The sequence below is a fragment of the Erpetoichthys calabaricus genome, chromosome 5 (genome assembly GCF_900747795.2).
Source record: "Erpetoichthys calabaricus chromosome 5, fErpCal1.3, whole genome shotgun sequence".
Lineage (NCBI taxonomy): Eukaryota > Metazoa > Chordata > Cladistia > Polypteriformes > Polypteridae > Erpetoichthys > Erpetoichthys calabaricus.
The window spans coordinates 233,213,252-233,235,132 of NC_041398.2; the positions used below are offsets into that span (position 1 = coordinate 233,213,252).

The following is a 21,881-nucleotide window of genomic DNA, read 5'->3' on the forward strand; positions in this document are numbered from 1 at the left end:
CACAGTACAGAAACGGCACTTATCAAAATTGCTAACGACCTTCTTATGGCAGCTGATTCTGGTTTAATTACTATTTTCATCCTTCTTGATCTGAGTGCGGCCTTTGATACTATTTGTCACACTACTCTTCTTAATAGATTATCTTTGATTGGCATTACCCACACTCCACTAGATTGGTTCAGATCCTACCTATCAGGCCACACTCAGTTTGTTCAACTTAAAACTTTCACAACCCAAACCACCGCTGTTACTTCAGGTGGGCTCTGTCCTGAGGCCCCTGCTTTTCATTATTTACCTCCTTCCCCTTGGTAAAATCTTACGTAAATATAACATTAGCTTCCACTGTTACGCTGATAACACCCAGCTCTATCTCACTAGCAAACCTATTGCTTCCTTTCCACCCTCCTCGCTTATTGATTACATAGCAGTAATCAAATCCTGACTTTCTTCAAATTTTCTTAAATTAAATAGTGACAAACTGAGGTTCTCCTCATTGGTACAAAATTAACATTATCCAAAACTGATCATTTTTCATTTGCAATTGATAATTCCTCTGTCTCCCCTTCCCCACAGAGTCTGGGTGTCATCCTTGACAGTACTTTATCTTTTCAGTCCCACATTGATAACATCTCCCGGTCTGCATATTTCCACTTGCGTAACATTAATCGTATTCGCACCTCCCTCACTCCCCACATCACTGCTATCCTCGTTCATAGCCTTGTCACTTCTCGTCTCGATTATTGTAATTCCCTTTTCTTTGGTCTTTCTCGCAAATCTCTTTATACACTTCAACTGGTCCAGAATTCAGCTGCCCGCATCATTACTAGAACCCCCTCTATTCACCATATCACACCCGTTTTGCAGCAGCTTCATTGGCTTCCAGTTAAGTTCCGCATTCAATTCAAAATTCTTCTGTTAACTTTTAAGGCTCTCCACAATCTTGCCCCTCCATATCTGTCTGGTCTCCTCCATGTTGCCATTCCCTCCCATACCCTTAGATCCTCTTCCTCCATCCACTTGACTGTCCCCTTCGTCCATCTTACCACCATGGGGAGCAGAGCATTCAGTTGCTCTGTTTGCCAGCTCTGGAACTCACTACCATCTGAGCTTAGAAATATTGAATCATTTTCACTTTTCAAATCTAAGCTTAAAACTCATTTGTTTAAGACTGCTTTTTCTCTTTAATTACAATTTCTCTGATTTTAATTTTTGTATTTTAGTTTTGTTTATAATGTGTGTTTTATCGATTGTTCAGTGTCCTTGAGTGTTTAGAAAGGCGCCTACAAATAAATAAAATGTATTATTATTATTATTATTACCTCAGAAATGGTATGTTGAGGAAGTAAAGAAGTTGTTATCAATAGCCAAGTGTTTTGAGTTTTTTTAGGGTATCATTTATTTACATTAAAATTCATTTGAGCCCCAACAGAAATATTGAATATGTTGCAAAATGTCAGTGACTTATTAAATTGAGAAAATCAATATTGCTAAACAACAATGGTCTGAATGAAATAACTAAGGGTTAAACTTGACCTTTAAAAAACAATTTTTCAATTTTTTCATTTTAACAGTATTAGTAAGGAATAAATGCACCATAAAAAAGAATGCACCTATCCTATAGATCCAATAATAATTAAAAAGTCTGCAACAAGAATACTGCTAGTACTTACAGAGATTTTAATTTACTCAGATGATCAAAATGGTCCACTTCTAGCTCCAAAAGTGGGTTAAAAGAAATATTCCTGTGAAAAAGAGAAAAAAAAACTTTTTTCAAATGTATTCTAATATCTCACAATATGAACATGTCAATGACCAGGTTTGAGAATTGTTGACTTTGGTGGTCCTGGAACACCTGCATTTATTTATTTGGCTGACAAGGACAATTACAAAGTCTGAATTACTATCAGTTACTTTAAAAAACAAGAGAAGAAAAATATATATAGTTAGGTCCATAAATATTTGGACAGAGACAACGTTTTTCTAATTTTGGTTCTGTACATTACCACAATGAATTTTAAATGAAACAACTCCGATGCAGTTGAAGTGCAGACTTTCAGCTTTAATTCAGTGGGGTGAACAAAACGATTGCATAAAAATGTGAGACAACTAAAGCATTTTTTTAACACAATCCCTTCATTTCAGGGATTGTCAGGGCTAGCATGTGAGGTGAGGTGAGGTAACTAGGGGTCAATCCTGAAACAACAGTAGAGAAAGGCACCAAATTGCTTTATGTACAGTTTGAATGTTGCATACATTAACAAAAAGCAAATAATTGAGTAGTCACTACAGTTTTGCATTTAATACCATGGCCGGCAGTGTTACCATCCCTTCAAGGATCATCGGTTTTACGTTTTTAGTCATTTGGTCATGCATGTAGATACTTTTGCTAACAATGTGAAAATGCTGGTGTGGGCGAAGATTGTTTTAGTCATAAAATACCACTTTTAAATGATTATGCATTAGTGTGGACGCAGACTAAGATTAAAAAGAACAACAGTATGACCTATTTACATACAAAGTTTATTTTTTTTCTTTTTAATTTGTCTTCCTTTTCAGTCATTCTGGTGCACTTTCAGACTGTATTTATTTGTCTATCTATATATGCATTTATTTATTTAAATAGCTTTTGTTATCTATCTATCTATCTATCTATCTATCTATCTATCTATCTATCTATCTATCTATCTATCTATCTATCTATCTATCTATCTATCTATCTATCTATCTATCTATCTATCTATCTATCTATCTATTATGAACTATTATTGAAAGGTTTTGAGCGTTGTTTGTACTGAGTGGGGTTTTGGCCACTGCAGCTGGTATGGCTGCAAATTTTGAGTACTTGAGCCGCCGCCATGGGATAAAACTTATGTTAGAAGAGTTTGTCCTGTTGGAGATGGCGGTCTTAGCAGTCGGTTAGGTGGTCGGTTGTGAAAATATTAAATCGACTTCCAGAATGAGTGGCTCGATTGTTTTATTCTTAAGTTCAGTAGATCTAGTCTCAATAGTAGTGGAAAGAGGTGTAGTTATTGATGGAGATGTGAAGTGGCTGGCGTGCAAAGCCAGCCAGGGCCACAACCCCCTAGTATTCTTGAACAAAAATCTACATTTATTCAAATACAGTCATGTCATCATCTTCTAGAACATCATCATAACTCTCCAAACCCCGAATTCCATTATGAATTTCTTGCGACTCCATTTCCTTTTGAACAATTGGCCCCAATCTCTCATGTCTAGCAATAGAGCTTTCCTTAAATGAACTCCTCTTGTCCATGTACCCTGCTCGTAGTGTATTCAGATATCCAACTTCTTCTCTTTGCAGAAAGCAGTAAGATTTTTGCCCTGGGACTCCTCCACAATTCCTTTCTTGTACTCGACAGAATAGCTCTTTCTTTTTGCACTCATCTTGTCGGTTGGTCAAAATACCGGTATTATTTCCTGTTCATCTCTGTTCATACAGTAAAGGTAGGTGTTTATCACTCATCCAAAGGCACCTGCGTGGGATCGTAACTAGGGCGTATTTTCAGAGTACGGCTTATATTACAAGCATCCTGAAAAATCATGCTAGGGCTTACTTTCGGGGAAACACGGTATCTATCTATCTATCTATCTATCTATCTATCTATCTATCTATCTATCTATCTATCTATCTATCTATCTATCTATCTATCTATCTATCTATCTATCTACCTATCTCAATTGTGGCAGAGGCGCTCTGTTGGGGTCGACCCAACATAGACTGACAGCGGAGGCACGTAAAAATTAAACAAAAATACTTTATTTTCTTCAGCCGTGGGGCACGTCTTCCCCGTGTCCCACAGGCCCTACACAGTTCCCAAAACACACAAAAGAAAAACACCAACACACTATTCTTCCTCCACTCCTCCCAGGCAGCTTTGTCCTCCTCCTCCCGACTCTGGCGCCTCGAGTAGTAGCTGCAGGCTCTTCTTATAGCCCACCCGGAAGTGCTTCAGGTGAGAATTAACCTAATTCAGGTTGTCCTTCCAGATGTGGCTGCATTACAGCCCACACGGGCTCAGGAAGCTGTGCAGCTCCCCCTGGTGGTGGCCACGGAGCCCAACAGGGATGAGCTCCGGTGTTCCAGAATTGTGGCCCCGATGGGACTGCCACCAAGTGTTCTGGGAGAAGGAATAAGCCTCCCATGGCTGCTCCCCCGGATTCAAGGGGCGTCCCGGCTGGGCGTGGGTCCTGGGCATTCCCCACACTATCTATGACAAACTACAAGTCTTGTAGGATCAGCACTTTGCTGCTTTGAGACAACATTAACCATTAAAAGTGTTGCATAGTCCTCTTGATGCCACTCAAATGCTTCACTGAGATGTCATGTAGGTGTTTTAATGAATGATGCCCTTCTTTCCATCATGGGTTGTTATGATCTTATGTCTTTTCCAGTTTCTCTTCCTGTGCCCTTTACTGGAAAATATGGGTTCATAAAATTAGGTGATGGAAAGCAAGAGTGACAGTTTTGACCTGGGGTAGTGTAGCACTATGTTCCCATGGGTATCCCCCAGTCGCCTCTTTCAGACAGTCTATTAGTTTGACTTGGCAGCTCAGAATGCTGCTAACATAGGGGGGCACACAAATGTGAATTGCAGCAGATTGGTTTCCCATTCAGGATTCATTCTTGCTATTCACTGCTGCTTTTTTGTGACTAAACCAATTTATCATAAAGGAAAGAAAAATGTGTTCATTTTATTACAGATGAAGTTTCTCCATTCATTACACAGAAACTTTATTGATTTGGAACTTTATATTAAGTAATATTTGTGAGACTTTAATGATATCATGAAAGATTAATAGATATAGTCTTTTTTTCTCCTGTCTTGGCATTGAATTACTAATTGTTGAGTTGATCGCAGAATTCAATTAACCTGAAAATGATCTGCCATCATTATTAATCATGAGTTACTGCACAATGTGGTATATGGAAGACAGGCTTTTTGAACATTTAATGAAACCCCTCATCTATTCTGTTTTATACAATCCAAATGACAGCACTAGATAGTGGAAATTTGATGGGGAGCTGTCACCAAATTCTATTATTTTAAGGCAACTTAGTATTCAGGAGCACGCATGTCATTAAAAATGAATTTGAAAGATGCCATTTTCACTTAAAGCCTATATCTTTAGGTCACTTTTAGTTGAGACCTTTTTAAATGCTTTTTCCCCAATTATATTTTGAGCATGCCCTTCAAAGACAATGAACCTGCACTTAAATAACATGCGTCAAAAGGCTTTTTACATTTTTTTAATAAAATATTAAAAGTACATTCAACTGAGAAAACCTTTCATTTTGGCCAATAGTGAAAACTCCCAATAGGGGTGTAAAACATACTTTTAAAAAAACATGTATACAGTAAATATAAATTTGGTATGTACTGTAATGGCCATAATAAAAGAGTGACATGGGAGATGTGGGATATTTTCTGTTATCTCTCAGTAATTTATAAAGCCCACATGATGCAAAATGCATCCCTGCTCCTTGTTCTGGCTAATCGCTGAAATGACATATTCTAGCATGTTCACCCGGCCTGACATCCATCTGTCATTTGCTTACATGTTACTCCCTTTGCACTGCGGATCTTTCATCCTGCTCTGGCTCAGCTTCAGTACTTTTTCTAAGAATAAAGCCTGGAGCAGATCTCTGATTCCTATCCCTGCCATCTCTGCCATGCTATAGTGCCTAAAAAATGTATTCACCCCCTTGGAATTTTTCATTTTTTATTATTATACAACACTGAATTGCAGTGGATTTAATTTGACTTATCTGATATAGATCAAGATAATCTAACCCAGGGGTGCCCACACTTTTTCGGCTTGCGAGCTACTTTTAAAATGAAATGATCTACCTACATTAAAAATGATATATATATATTGTGATGGATGGCTGGCTAAATATTCCGACCCACACCTCCAGGCCGCTAGGTGGAGCTCTCCCAACAGTATGGAGGTTCCCCGAATTCCAGCAGGGCCTTATGGACTTTGTAGTTTGTATGCGCACCCCTGCTGGATACCATGGGGGCCACCGGGAGCTGCTGTAGGGAGGCTTTCAGACTGTTATGTGCCCTATAACCTGGAAGTAAGTCCTGGTCACATGAACAGGAGAAACAACATGCTTCCAGGTTGAAGAAAAGGACTTTTACTCTGACCCGGAAGTAATGAGGACTTGTGGATTGCTGGACAGGAACCACTTCCGGGTCAGGGGGTATAAAAGGACTCTGTATTGATTAGTGATTATTGAAGTATTGTATGTGTAGTGTGGAGTGGAGGGTGCTTTGTGTACAGTATTATTATAAAATAAATAAGTATTGGAGTTTTACCCAGTGTTTGGAGTGGTATCTGAGGGTTCGAGAGGTCGATAACCACCTCTACTGCTACAATATATATATATACATACTGAGTATACTTTATACATAAAATATATGTTGTTGTACCTTGCATAACTGAATAGCCGTTATGGGACAATAACAATTCAATACATTTATGGCCACTACAGTATTTGGATTTAATAATCTTCATGTGGGAAAAGGATGACTCACATAAATAAGTAGAGCCGAATAATGCAGTCAAGGAGGTAGCACATTTCCTCATGTTTGGGTACTTTTCCTCTGTGAGTAAGTTCCAAAACTGTCCATGAGCCCCATACTTCAGCTGAATGTCATCCTGTAGTGTCAAAATCTCATCCTCCACTGTAGAGGAGTTTTAGGTGAAACAGTGTTGCAATTTTTGATGCGGGTGAATCACCCTCAAACATCTTCCCTAAATGTATAGCTGCTGTATAGCAGCTGTATAGCTGCTACTATAGCACTTAAATGTAGCGATTGGCTCAAGTAAAGCTGAGTCTTGAAACTGTCTGTCAAAGTCTGACAGGCAATTTTCAATCTGCTCTGTGTAGCGTATGCTGTCAAGTTGCACACACGCCTTCCATTGCGTCTCCAGCTCTGACGCGAGGTTTTGGATGTTCCCCAAATCAAGGCGCTGCTTTGAGGACAGATGTTGCATTTTTCGTTTGAAAGCATTAACTGAGCTATTCATATTGACCATGGAGTTCTCTTTTCCTTGCAGCTGTAAATTAAGCTCATTCAACATGTTGGTCAGATCGGAAAAAAATGCCAAGTCTAGCGGCCATTGATCGTTATTAAGTTGCTTGTATTCTGCATGTTTAATGACAAGGAGAAACTCCTTTTTCTCCGGCCAGGGGTCTTGAAATCTCAGCAGGAATTTCTCCCTAGCCATCTGTCTCAACGAAGGCCTCTTTTATCATCTCTCCATCTTGGAAGGACTTCTTATGCTTAATGATCAAGTGACTCACCTGGAACGATGCTTCATGTGTCTGCCTTTGCTTTTGAATTCAGCCGAGTGAAAAATGACGGCTGTCCGATTAACTGCGATTTTAGATCCCTCTCCTTTCTCTTTCTCAGATCGCTTTTCAGAAGGAAGTCAGTTTCATAGTTTTTATGAACAGTTTGAAAGTGCCTTTCCACATTTTCCTTCTTTGGAATAGTAATGATAGATTGTCAGATCAGACAAACGCACTTGGATTGTGACATTGTGAGAAAAAAATCCTCTTCCAATTCCACATCCAGCCCAGTATCCCCCCCACCCCAACAAATATTTTTTTTAAATCCCTTCTTTAGTCGATATAAATTGGAAGGCTAACTAGATCACAGCTGGAGTTTTGCAGTAGCTTGCGCGTTTGATCATGCGTGCGGGATGACCAGTGTGTTAGAAGAAAAGAGATCTCAGACTGGCCGCCCTGTATGTCAATCCAGTGGCAAATGCCATAGGGAGGATATATAGACTAACGTTTAAAAAAAATTTTTTTAAAATGCAACACGATCTACCTGCACTACCTTTCCGATCTACCGGTCAATTACGATCAACGTATTGGACAACCCTAACACAATGCAACCTCATAATGAAAACATACCTCTGTAAAGTGGCATAAATTAATTATAAATCCATCCATCCATTATCCAACCCGCTATATCCTAAGTACAGGGTCACGGGGGTCTGCTGGAGCCAATCCCAGCCAACACAGGGCACAAGGCAGGAAACAAACCCCGGGCAGGGCACCAGCCCACCGCAGGGTGTGCACACACACACCCATATAAAACACAAAACAACCCCTTCAAGTCAGTTTTCAGTAGATCCTCTCAGGGCTAGCATGTGAGGTAAGGTGAGGTAACTAGGGGTCAATCCTGAAACAACAGTAGAGAAAGGCACCATATTAAAATGACTTGAAAAACCCATACCGGCTGCTACAGACCACAGAGGTTACAGTTGAAAGTGTCTCCATTTTTTTTTTGTGTAACTGTTTAAATTAAATTAAATTTTGCAAGTGATTTTATCCATCCCAAGTCTTCAAAATTAATAAAATTCATCTATCAGACAGATGTGACTAGGGCTGCAACTAACGATTATGTTGATAATCGATTAATCTGTCGATTATTTTTTCGATTATTCAGAATGCGGACACACACACACACACCAAGCACACACTAGGGACAATTTAGAATCTCCAATGCACCTAACCTGCATGTCTTTGGACTGTGGAAGGAAACCGGAGCGCCCGGAGGAAACCCAGGCAGACACGGGGAGAACATACAAACCAATGCAACTATTTGACAAAAAAAATTTTTGGCAACGAATTTAATAATCAAATGTATCGATTTTTGTCAAGTAGTTGTTGCAGCCCTAGATGTGACCGAAAAAACAAACATGAAAAAAGCTAGAAGCTGATTTCAAATTCTTTACAGCACCGAAAGTCTGTGAATTTGTTCAGCAGTATTCAAATAGGCTGCAGTGGGCTGGTGCCCTGTCCGGGGATTTGTTCCTGCCTTGTGCCCTGTGCTGGCTGGGATTGGCTCCAGCAGACCACCATGACCCTGTGTTAGGATATAGCGGGTTGGACAATGATTGATTGATTGTTCAAATAAGCTTTCATTGGAATCATAGCTACCAAATCTGTCTTCAAGACTCCGAAAAATAAGTGTTTGAGATGTGAAACTGCAGAAAAGTTTTAGCAATTGGGTTGAATTTTCAGGCTTTCTTTTTAATTTCATTTCCTATAAAAAGATTGAATCGGTGTCACATGAGTGAGAAATAAATTACCATTGAAAGGCAGTATAATGAAAGTGTTGTTCTGGTACCACTTTATTTAGCTCAGCACATTGGTAGCTTACATTTATGGTGACATTTATGGTGTTGGGCGTGTTAAAGTTGTCTGTGAAGGGCTCCCTGTTTAAACGCGGCTGCCAGTCGTGAACTGGGCCCTTCGTCACACAGCATTATGATTTTTTATAAGGGAAACAAAATTACAAAACAAAACCCTTGGACATTGATTCGATAGGAACGGTCTACTTTGAATCACTGTCCGAATAGTAATTATGTTGTGGTGTAGGAGCATTTCTGCTTCTCTCCGTTCACAGTCTGTCTCGTTTTCACGACGCTGTCGTTTCCTCTCACGATCTCTTCTCAACCTTTCTCCAATCTCACAGGTTGCTTTGTGGCAATGCAAAGAGTAAGGCAATATACACGGAGCAATGGTTATAAAAGGGGGACACATAGGTATCCAGGCTCTTTAAAGCATAAATAGGGATCACTTCACTGACATGTGAGCAAGCCAGGGTACAACTGTGAGACACGCAGCACTCGCCGGCTACAACGTAACAATAATAATTTCCGGAACGTGCTGTTACGTTGTCATTCATTTTACCCACTGCCTTTCTTTCATTCATATGTTACGTAGGCACGTACCTTTTATCTTCGGCAATCTCATTTTCTAACCAGGCCTCAGGAGCTAACCAGCGTAACACTGTCCACCACCCCTTTCGTTATTCCGGCACATTGTTGACATCCGTGAGTAACAACAACGTACTAAACTGAATGTCTGTGTTTTGAGGTGTGACTGGAGTACTACAGTCTTCAGTAGTATAAGCCTGGAAGAGATTCTTAATGCAATGCCTATGTTTAAGCTGTCTTATCTATTGCCATCTAGTGCTTCTTCTTCTAATTCATTCGCGGACAAACAAAGATAAAGATCCAAATGAAGATTATATATAGAGATATGCAGCCGTGTAAACTATAACAATATAGATTACTAGCCGACGCCTGCTGTAGCATACGGTGGTGTAAGAATAGGAACGGAAAACGGTGAGAAAGGAATTCAGAAATCAAGAAGAAATAAATACTTCTTGAAAGATGCAGTGTGCATGTAGAATTTCCGGCCAAGCAGGATTACATGTGAAAGTGATAAATAAATCAGGCTTTCCAAATTTACGTACTATGGCCATGGCATCCCGATAGTTTTGTTGCATGTTTCTTGGACTTCCTGGAAATGTGGACGGTAATATGATCATTTTGCCTACACGTACGTTGTTATTTTCAACGTTTGCTTGCAATGCGTCTGATAGTTCCACGCGCAGATCTTGTTGATGTAATCTGAGATAGTTGAGACACGCGTCCTCTGCTTTAACATACGCATCTACAACGTACTGTTGGAATAGTTTGCCGCTGGAGTGCAAAATACTAAATGTATTCCTCATTGCTAATCTGTACGTGTAAAATTGGCATTGAGTAAGCCTTATTCGCTTGCCGGTTCGTTTATCGGGAACATGTTGTAAATCTTTGTGCCAGCCAATGTCTCTGTAAGGGAATAAAAGTGAGTAAACCATAGCATCACAATTCATATTGAGCGTGGAAATCTGTTTACAGGAGTTGCCTATGGGATAGATGTAAATGTCCCTTTCGGCAGGCGTTTCGCCATCTTCTCCGATGAAAATCGCTGCAATGTCGGGGTTTTGTATCGTCGTATCTCCTGCCCAGGGTTTTCCTTGAAAACCATTCATACAGATGCTGTTGGATTGGACTGAGCGATTTCATGCATGTGTTTGTATGATTTAGTGAAGCGGTTGATGGTTCTGAGCATGGAATCAAGCTGGAGAAGTAAATTTTCGCTGCATGCAGAGTTTGCTTTATTTTGTAAGTGTACTTTAGTAGCTTGCGCTGTGTCAAAAACATACAACTGTCCATATCCTAATGAGGAAGAAGTGTTAGCGTATAGTGGAGAGATTTGGTGATAAATTTGCCCGTGTATTTTAAAACAGTATGGTCCGTGGCCAGGAGGTTGAGTTATCTGTGCACCCATGGAAGCAAACGCTAGAGAAGAGTTGTATTCTCGAATGTGTTCATGATAATTTTTAGCTTCTGATGTTTGCTGTGTAAGAAGCTGTTGTAAAGACACAGGTGGCTCCCGCAAAGGTGGTAAAGCTACTTTACCGTTGTGGCAGCACCTCGAGTACTTGTTGCATGTATTACGCTCAGCAGGCCAGTATAGTACATGACATGGAAGACGACGCATAGGAATCGAGAAATGCCATATGGGCTGCGTGTAGGCTGGACCGGTTTTGAAGTGGAAGCAGGACGAACCAGAAGAGAAATATATATATAAGAGATATTTAGGCCCTGGACATAAACAGACGTCCTGACAGGCAGGAGTTAGATTTAATGTGAAGATTTCAAAGCAACACAAGGCAAATAGCCACCTGGATATCGGCATACATATTAGACGTGTTGCTGATCTTTGTCTGCCCATAGAAATACAGGACAATCTAGGTTGTATCTTGTAAACTGCCTCACTTTTGCTTTTGTTTATTGCACTTGCTATTTGAATAATCTTGGTCTTGATTAATATTGTTACTCCTCAAGGGGAAATTGTCTTTTCGCATGACCTTAGTGGGTGAAAGCGCAGGGTAAGCCATTGCACAACACTCCAGAGCAATTTTCAGGTTAATGGCCTTACTCAAGGGCTCAATAGAGTAGAATCTCTTCTGGCAGTAATGAGATTTGAAACCAGCAACCTTCCTGTTACCAGTGCAGATCCTTAGCCACAAAACCACCACTCTGCCTTCAAATAAAGCCTAAAGGTTAAAGTTTCTTAAACCTGCCATTTCTGCTTTGCTTTGTTCTATCAATGGGGGCACCAGAACTAAGTTTCTTTCTCAACTAGACCAATCAGAGGATGCTCTGAAAAGAAGGTTGCAGTGACAGTCATAGCTGAGTAAAGTCTGAAGGAACTACCGTGTTTCCCTGAAAATAAGCCCTAGCATGATTTTTCAGGATGCTCATAATATAAGCCCTACTCCGAAAATAAGCCCTAGTTACGATCCCATGCAGGTGCCTTTGGATGAGCGATAAACGCCTACCGCTACCGTATGAACACAGACGAACAGGAAATAATACCGGTATTTTGACCCCCCGACAAGATGAGTGCAAAAAGAAAGAGCTATTCTGTCGAGTACAAGAAAGGAATTGTGGAGGAGTCCCAGGGCAAAGAGAAGAAGTTGGATATCCGAATGCACTATGAGCAGGCTACATGGACAAGAGGTGCTCATTTAAGGAAAGCTCTATTGCTAGACATGAGAGATTGGGGCCAATTGTTCAAACGGAAATGGAGTCGCAAGAAATTCATAATGGAATTCGGGGTTGGGAGAGTTATGATGATGTTCCAGAAGATGATGACATGACTTTAAATAAATGAAGATTTTTCATCATTCTACTAGGGGTTGTGCCCCCTGGGGCGTGCTCCGCACCAGCCACTTCTCGTCTCTGCCGCTCACGTTGTGAAGGGGGGTGCTGAACGCACGCTAAGGAGACTGTCTTACTGCTGCCGAGCTGCATGTTGATCATTTAAACGCCTGTGCAGCAGCTGTCCTTTTGTCTCACTGGCTTGTCTTGCGGGTCGTTAAAGTGTCTCCAAGAAAATCACGTATCGTCTCCTTTTTTTATAACAGAGAGAAATGTAGATTTTTGTTCATGGAAAAACAAGACACCCCCTGAAAATAAGCCCTAGCACGTCTTTTGGAGGACAAATTAATATAAGACCCTGTCTTATTTTCGGGGAAACATGGTGGTTACAAAAGGTAGTGGACCGTAGTCCTGGGTGCAAGTGCATTGCAACTGAGAATGGCATACCCCCCAAGGATAGTAAATGAAAGAACAGGCAAACAAAAATAGTGACAGAGCTATGATATATGTCTGTGGGTCTATGAGAAAAGAATCTGTGCATCTGAAAAAGGGTTTATGTTTAAAAGAGTGTTGTCCTAAAGCCTCTCCGTGATAAAACATGTGGGCTACAGATGTGGTCTCAATAGCACTTTATAGAGCCTGAGGTTGACATTCCTTGTCGTATATTGAAGAGATTTTGCATGACATGCCATATAACCAAAGATTTTATTTGCTAATGCACATTGCAAAGATGATGAAATTGTAAACCTCTAAATTTTATTCAGAAGCTACTTTATGTAAGTCAGTTTCACCCATCTTCTATTTCTAATTTGTCCTTTTGTCTGTGTGTCACCTTTAAACATTAAGCTGCATTCCCCAAATGTTTGCCCATGTCACAAGGGTCGATTTTTTATTGTTTTTGTTGTCTCCGCCATATCAGCTATCCCACCAATTTTAGTGAAATTTGTAAACTTCACGAGTTTCTTTCCTATACAACAACCAATGTTATAATTAAAAAATTAGAAAACATAACGGCTCAAGCATTGATGGTCTCACCCCACAAGGGTCAGCCTGGAGTTATGAGACATTTGTAAAGTTGAAAGAAGACCACAACATCTCAGTGACACCTGAAGGAGGCTACTTAGCTGGTGCATGGTGTCTTTTAGTGTTCTTTTTTTCAGTGTGGGAATAACCAATATCTTTCTTTCCTTTGCACCCTTCAGCCCTTTGCTAACTCCATTTCTACTGATATTTGTTCTAACTTTATTAGGAGTGTTTTGTAAAGGATTTCACTCCATAATTGTTACAGTATTTATGTAACTTTTGAGGTGATCTCCAGTTCTGTGTTAAAGACACTGTTTGTTATTTCTTCTTCTTCTTTCAGCTGCTCCCGTTAGGGATCACCACAGTGGATCATCTTCTTCCATATCTTCCTGTCCTCGTCATCTTGTTCTGTCACACTCATCACCTGCATGTCCTCTCTCACCACATCCATAAACCTTCTCTTAGGCCTTCCTCTTTTCCTCTTGCCTGGCAGCTCTATCCTTAGCATCCTTCTCCCAATATACCCAGCATCTCTCCTCTGCACATGTCTAAACCAACACAATCTCGCCTCTCTGACTTTGTCTCCCAACCGTCCAATTTGAGCTGACCCTCTAATGTCCTCATTTCTAATCCTGTCCATCCTTTTCCCACCCAATGCAAATCTTAGCATCTTTAACTCTGCCACCTCCAGCTCTGTCTCCTGCTTTCTGGTCAGTGCCACCGTCTCCAACCCATATAACATAGCTGGTCTCACTACCGTCCTGTAGACCTTCCCTTTCACTCTTGCTGATACCTGTCTGTCACAAATTACTTCTGACACTCTTCTCCACCCATTCCACCCTGCCTGCACTCTCTTTTTCACCTCTCTTCCACAATCTCCATTACTCTGTAATGTTGATCCCAAGTATTTAAACTCATCCACCTTTGTCATCTCTACTCCTTGCATCTTCACCATTCCACTGACCTCCCTCTCATTCACACACATGTATTCTGTGCTGGTGGTCCTACTGACCTTCATTCCTCTCCTCTCTAGAGCATATCTCCACCTCTCCAGGGTCTCCTCAACCTGCTCTCTACTATCGTTACAGATTTCATTCCCTCTTATTCATTTCAGGAACATGAGCCAGAACCTACCGCAGCAGCATAGAGACCATGACAGAAACCACTGGATGTGGCACCAGTCATTTATACTCATGCATACCGGGAGAGTTTAGAATACCCAGTTTGGTTCACAATCACAGAATATATAGCGAAAAAAAACTATACTTCCTGGAAAAAATACATTCACGCACTGGGAGAACATGTAAGCTTTACACAGATAAAGACCCGGTCTCCTGGAGCAACAGTCTGGAGACGATAAATTAAAAAAAATTGATAGAGCCTGTTAAATAACTCTCATGATGACATGTTGACAGTGACACAAACAAACTAGCATGGTTACTTTTTTACTTACAGCTGCAAGAGTTCATCAAGTCCAGAAAATAAGTTGGGGGGTATTGCTTGAAGCCGGTTGATTGATAAATCACTGTGACAAAAATAAAAGAGAAACTAATAAAAGATGCATAATGCTGAATTGGTAAATACAGATTTAATAAAGTGTTAGTAGTAAGTTGAGAACAATTCTTATCTTTTTATTCGTAAGGAACCAAATTAACCAAAAGACAAAGGCTCAATAATGACCATATAATTACTACAGCATGTGATCTCAGCTCAGAGCCCCGCCATTTCCAGTTAGTACGTTAGGCAGGAGACCAGCCATGTTTGTATTACATCAGCACTTAGCTGACTTACTGAGAATACTGGGTGTGAAACATGCACAAGCATCCACACAATCCTGTTTTTAGTCCAGGATAAGACATACTACACATCAACATTAAAAAATAGACAACACACACTCAGCAAAGAGACCAATTCAGCATATGAATTATACAGAAGATGTGCCATAGGTGTCAATGCTTACTCTACCCCATAATGCAACAGAAAGTAGCCGGTTTTACCTTCTACGGCAAGCTGAATCAGCAGTTAGAATGACCTCAAAATGCATTTTAAGATCTCTGGAACTGCATTGAAGGTATCTTCAAATTAATTGTAAATATCTGAAAATGTGTCTATTTTAAAATATCTTAAAGGTAATTCAACCCTGCCAGTACATGGAACAGCAAGGCATTTTTAACTAAGTTGGTGAGATATTCTTAAGCCGGCCACATTTACAAACCCAGTTGGGTAGAAACACATGGCATCTGAGGCGCCTTTCACTGAGCCATTAGACTGAATCACTGTGCTGGGTTAAGATGTGATACAGTACGCAATTCAAATGCAACTTGAACAAAGACAGAATTTTTTTCTTCCTACCTGTTGTTTTCTACTTGTTAAACATTCAGCAACTGTGAATTACTCAACAAAGGAAACGCAACAGGAACAGTTTCTTCAAATGTAATCCTTTCAAAGCAGTCATTTTATTAGCTGTGCTAAAAGCATGTATAAGTTTTTTGAAATACTTACCTACCTATCTGCCTACATACCCTCACACTCATCTATCTATCTATCTATCTATCTATCTATCTATCTATCTATCTATCTATCTATCTATCTATCTATCTATCTATCTATCTATCTATCTATCTATCTATCTATTGTGACAGATGGCTGGGGCACATGCCTGTCCGGGACACCCCTTCACCACATCTGCCAGGGGGACAAGGGTGGGAAGCCCAGTATCTCCCCCTGGATGCTAGATGGCAGCCTCCCTGGGTTGCAGCGGTGCCTCAGACTCCCCCAGGGCTTCATGGGGGTTGGAGTTCTGTGCAGCTCTGTAGGGTTCCACAGGCGCCATCTGGGGGTGCTGCAGAAGGAGCTGCTGGGCCCTTTTGGGCACTGGTTTCGCCACATCCAGAAGTGCAGCCAGATGTACCCAATAAAAGGGAGCCAGCGACCACCACTCAGCGGCCAGAATCAGGTGGAATGAGAATAAAGCTTGCTGAGGAGGAGTGGTGGTGGAAGAGAGAAGAATGTGCTTAGTGTACTGTGGTTTGGGACTGTGTTGTGTCTGCGGGTACGAGGAAGGCGTTGCCAACAGACGAAGAAAAATAAATATTGTTCTATTTAAAACATGCCTCTGCGTCAATCTATGTCGGGTCGGGCGCTATATAGCATCCTTCTTACACTATCTATCTATCTATCTATCTATCTATCTATCTATCTATCTATCTATCTATCTATCTATCTATCTATCTATCTATCTATCATATAGTGCAGGGGTAGGCAACATCGGTCCTGGAGTGCCACAGTATGTGCAGGTTTTTGTTCCAACCCAGTTCCTTAACGAGAACTCAATTATTGCTGATGAAGCACATATTGCTTAAGTGACATTTTAATGCTTCATTTTAGTGGTCTTGCTTGTTAAGGTTCTCCAACCTTAATTGCTTATTTCAATCTTAAACTGCTGCATTCAGTGTTTTAATTGCTCCTTATTAGCAATAAGATGTAAAAGACAAAGCAGCCAGCAGTTCTCCAGCTAGCTTTTTTCCAATTACATCTGTGTGTGTTCATCATGCACGGTTTGATTTAATAAAACACTTAATAGAAAAATGTGACAGACTGAAAATGATCTGTTTTAGGCTTCAAATCATTTGGATGATATCCTTGGAAAGGAAAAAAATCTACGATATAAAAGCCTTACATTGCACAGACTAACAAGCCATAAAATTAAATAAGGTCTGAGATTGGCAATGATTGGTTTCTAATTAAGCAATTGGGTTGAATGAAAACCTGTAGCCACTGTGGCTCACCAGGACTGACATTGCCTACCCCTGTTTTACATCTTATTGCTAATAAGGAGCAATTAAAACACTGAATGCAGCAGTTTAAGATTGAAATAAGCAATTAAGGTTGGAGAACCTTAACAAGCGAGACCACTAAAATGAAGCATTAAAATGTCACTTAAGCAATATGTGCTTCATCAGCAATAATTGAGTTCTCGTTAAGGAACTGGGTTGGAACAAAAACCTGCACATACTGTGGCACTCCAGGACCGACGTTGCCTACCCCTGATATAGTGCCTTTCACATCTATCTATCTATCTATCTATCTATCTATCTATCTATCTATCTATCTATCTATCTATCTATCTATCTATCTATCTATCTATCTATCATATACAGTAGACCCCCGCAAAGTCGCGGTTCAGAGTTCGCGGCCTCAGTCATTCATGGATTTTTCCTTAGAACCTAACTAATAATTGTTAGCGGAAACCGCAAATATCCTCCCCAATTTTTATGGCTTTTTTCGTGGCAATACTGCACTGTAGAGAGAACAGGAAGCAGCTGTAGAGAAAACCGCGACTTGGGATGGTGAAAGTAGTCAAAAGAATTTGAAACTACAACTCCCAGCAGTCCCTGCAGTGGCTCTGATTGGTCTTCTGCTGAGGGTGCTGGGGCTGTTGAGGTCAAAGGATGTCAGCGCGGCTTTTAAAAAGGGGGCCGGTGACCAAAAGCAAAAAAAAAAAAAAAGTATAATTTATATTTCAAGTTCACATCTGTCTGCTTTCTGTTGGGTTACCTGTACTTATTCATTTTGTCCTGGATCGTTTCGTGCGTCTGGATTGTCTGACTGTGTACATGAGGACTGTAAGTGGAATCATGGCCATCCTGCAAAGAAAGGAGCGCTCCTGAACCCGTCCACCCATCTTCACCATTTCAGGAACTACTGGTAGGACTATCTTTACATTCCCATTCAACGTGCGGATCTCTGGGCTATCTATTTTCATCATTACATTTCATCCGTTGCCGTTTTTCATGAACGTTTTCATGATTTACTGTGTGTGTTTTGTTTTTGCTTTGTTGTATTTAATGTGTAATCTCCGTAAGGGGAACAGGGGTGGTATCGTTGTTTTCTTATTTCATTTGTTTTCATTACATTCTTTATTTGCTATTGGATTACTGGTTTGCTTTGTTTTTGTCTCTGTTTGTGAGTTGGGTCAAGGCTGGAATCTCCACCATAAAACACTGTCTTCTCGATTGCGGCTTCTCACGTGACGCTATACTTACTTAAAAGCCTGAACAGCACCTGTCCTTTTTGGCTGATTGCTTTGTTTCTCTCTCTTCCCCCAGTCATTCTCTGCTACTATGATGTTTGTCTATTGTTTAATCGTTAACTAACTGCATGCTGAGCACCTTTTACTTCTGAAAGAGACATGTTTGTTTGAAGTTTTTGAAAAAAGTTCCTGTCTCTACAATCTCCTGTGTTTGTGTGCAATTCTGTGACCCAAGCTGCACTAAGACTAGCCTTCTAGCATCGGCGCATACCTCCGTGTGCTTTCATGCAGCCAGTTTAAGCGCAGTTGGCTCAGTGATTTACATCCATGGCGTCAGTTGCACTTTGTACATATTGTTGCAGTAGTTTTTTAAATCGTTTTTACAGTTCATTGGCAGTGTGTAAAATGATCAGTGTTGCAGTAATTGTGATGCTCTTTGCATGAAAAAAATGTGTTACATTAAAATTTCACTTTTTCTTTGTGAATTGTGACGTTTACTTAAAGTGCAGCAAAAAAAGTACAGTATTTGGTGTCCAGGGATGCATTAACCCCCAAGTATGTGGCAGTTTAATGGTTAAAGCCCCAAGATGCCACAGAAACGAACTGCACCGTCTAAGGCTTCTGGCATTGAAAACGTGCTTGCATGTATTACAGTACATATAGCGGTAACATCTGTATTTTACATTCTAGCACTGCGGGAGACATGGCAGTACAGTATACAGGTTTACCTTTACACTGTTTATTTTTAGGTAATGTATGCTGAGTTTGAAATTAAAGTGTTTTGGGGGCACCTTTAGGGTTTAAACTATGAAAATAGGCATTTTTTTAACCACATCCAAAATTCGCGTTTTTTCACAATTCGGGGTGCTCTAGGAACGTAACCCCCGTGAATTTTGGGGGTGTACTGTAGTTCCTTTCATATCTATCTAATTTAGTGTCTTTCCTATATATCTGAGTATTCATCTGTCTATCTCTCTGTATTGAATATAGCAACATTCACATTTGTCTGTCTTTAGCTTGGTAAACACATACTGTAATTCTGTAAGATGTATTGCACCTTTCATTACTCTTATACAGTCATGTTCCAACTTACGGCTCCATTTGGGACCAGCCATTTGGCCACATGTTGGTCACAAAGTGTACAAGTCATTACAACTGAGGCTCTGTGACTCTGGTGTAGGTCCCTTTAACTGTTGGTACAGGGTTGCACAAACTGATCTTTGGATTTTGGTGGCCACACACAGGGTTTGTGTAAGGAAAGGCGGTTCAGATCAAATGCATAAGAATTAGCTATGTGGAGCAGCACCAATCAAAACATTGGTAACACTTTAATTTAGGTAATTCAAAAATGCATCTATTACTTATTTACTCTTACATAACAAGACCTTAACCAACAGTTTCTTGGGTCTTCATAACATTCAGGAAGCATCAGTAAGGCATTCATTCATCTCTGAAAGGTAACCGACCAACAAAAGTTCACTTTGGACTGCTCTGAGGTGGCTTAACTGAGATCCGTTTCTCTTGATATTATATATTTTACAATCCTTCATATTAACAAGACATTTTACCTAAACTGTGTTACCGTAATAGTAGTAGTAGTAGTAGTAGAGCTTTATTGTCATCCTAACAATATACTTACAGTACACAGTGGGACGAAATATCATCCTCCAGAGTCAAAAGGTGCAGTACACAAGATATATATATATAACTAAAAAACATATACAGTATTAAGTAGTATTTTGTAATCCAGAGAGTGTGTGGAGTAAAGAGTCCAGTGTGGAGGAGGGCAGCATGGTGTTCAGGAGCCGGACTGCTTGGGGAAAGAAACTATTGCACAATCTCGCAGACCTGCTCCTGATGCTGCAGAGTCGTCTTCCAGATGGAAGAGGAGTAAACAGTTGGTGGGAGGGGTGGTGGGGGTCAGCCATGATGCTAGTGGCTTTATGAAGGCAGCGTGAGGTGTAGATCTCCTGCAGACTGGGTAGAGAGCTGCCAATGATGCACTCAGCAGTCCGCACAATCCTCTGAAGGGCTTTGCGGTCGGAGGCATGGCAGTTTCCATACCAGACTGTAATACAGCTGGTCAGGACGCACTCTATGGTGCCTCTGTAGAAGGTGGTAAGTATGGGTTTAGGGAGGTGCACCTTCTTCAGTCGTCGCAGAAAGTAAAGACGCTGCTGGGCTCTTTTTGTAAGATAGTTGGTGTTTTTGGTCCAGGACAGGTCCTCTGTGATATGAACACCTAGGAACTTGGTGCTCTTCACTCTTTCTACTGTGACGCCATCAATGTTGAGTGGGAGATGGACAGCCTTTGTCTTCCTGAAGTCAACAATCAACTCTTTTGTCTTTTCAACATTAAGAGACAGATTATTGTCTTTACACCAAAGTGCCAACCGTTCCACCTCTTCTCTGTACGCCGCATCATTGTCGTTCTCAATGAGTCCCACTACTGTAGTGTCATTGGCGAACTTGATAATGTGGTTTGTGTCAGAGTTGGAGGTGCAATCATGGGTCAACAGCGTGAAGAGTAGCGGGCTCAACACACAACCCTGGGGGGCACCTGTGCTCAGTGTGATGGTGTTAGATCTTTTATTCCCAATCTGTACTGTTTGAGGTCTTTCAGTGAGAAAGTCCAGAATCCAGTTGCAGGTGGAGGTGTTGAGTCCGAGCAGATCCAGCTTACTGATCAGCTGCCTGGGAATGATAGTATTGAATGCTGAGCTGAAATCAATGAACAGCATTCTTACATGTGCATTGCGGTGATCCAGATGTGACAGGATCAGGTGGAATACCATTGAAATTGCATTACTATAATAATAATAATAACAATGAAAGATTTATTACTATTTACAAGGTGCTCCTATGTTCTTGGTTGAAGAAAAAATTGTGAAACATCTGCACAGATCGGAAACAAAAAAGATGTGCTAGCTCCCTTAAGTGTGATATCAAAAATATGCTACATGGCATGGGCAATCAGTGCCCCAAAGAATGGAATTCTGTTTGCACAATGTCTTTTTTTTCTTTTGTTGACTTATTGGTAGTTCATTGCTAGAAGAATTAGTACAAGAAGGGAGACAGCTGAAAGACTGCTACCTCTGCGGCTCCACCACTGCCTCTCCTACTACTTCTATGCAGAACTGGGGAGGCAGCATTAAGAAGAAGGACGCCTCACACCTGGACAAACTGGTGAGGAAGGCAGGCTCTATTGTTGGCATGGAGCTAGATAGCGCTAGATGGCGCTCAGCAGGCTCCTATCAATTATGGAAAATCCACTGCA

General features: G+C 40.7%; 1 protein-coding gene across 1 annotated transcript in view; it reads right to left on the reverse strand.

The window, feature by feature from the left end:
- rxfp1 (relaxin family peptide receptor 1) overlaps positions 1 to 21,881 on the reverse strand; it is a 182,970-nt gene that overhangs the window by 21,593 nt on the left and 139,496 nt on the right. The window contains exons 12-13 of the mRNA XM_028802659.2: positions 15,026 to 15,097; positions 1,671 to 1,742 (exon numbers count right to left, since the gene is read on the reverse strand). Coding sequence (XP_028658492.2) covers positions 1,671 to 1,742; positions 15,026 to 15,097 — 144 coding nt within the window. The remainder of the gene's footprint in view (positions 1 to 1,670; positions 1,743 to 15,025; positions 15,098 to 21,881) is intronic.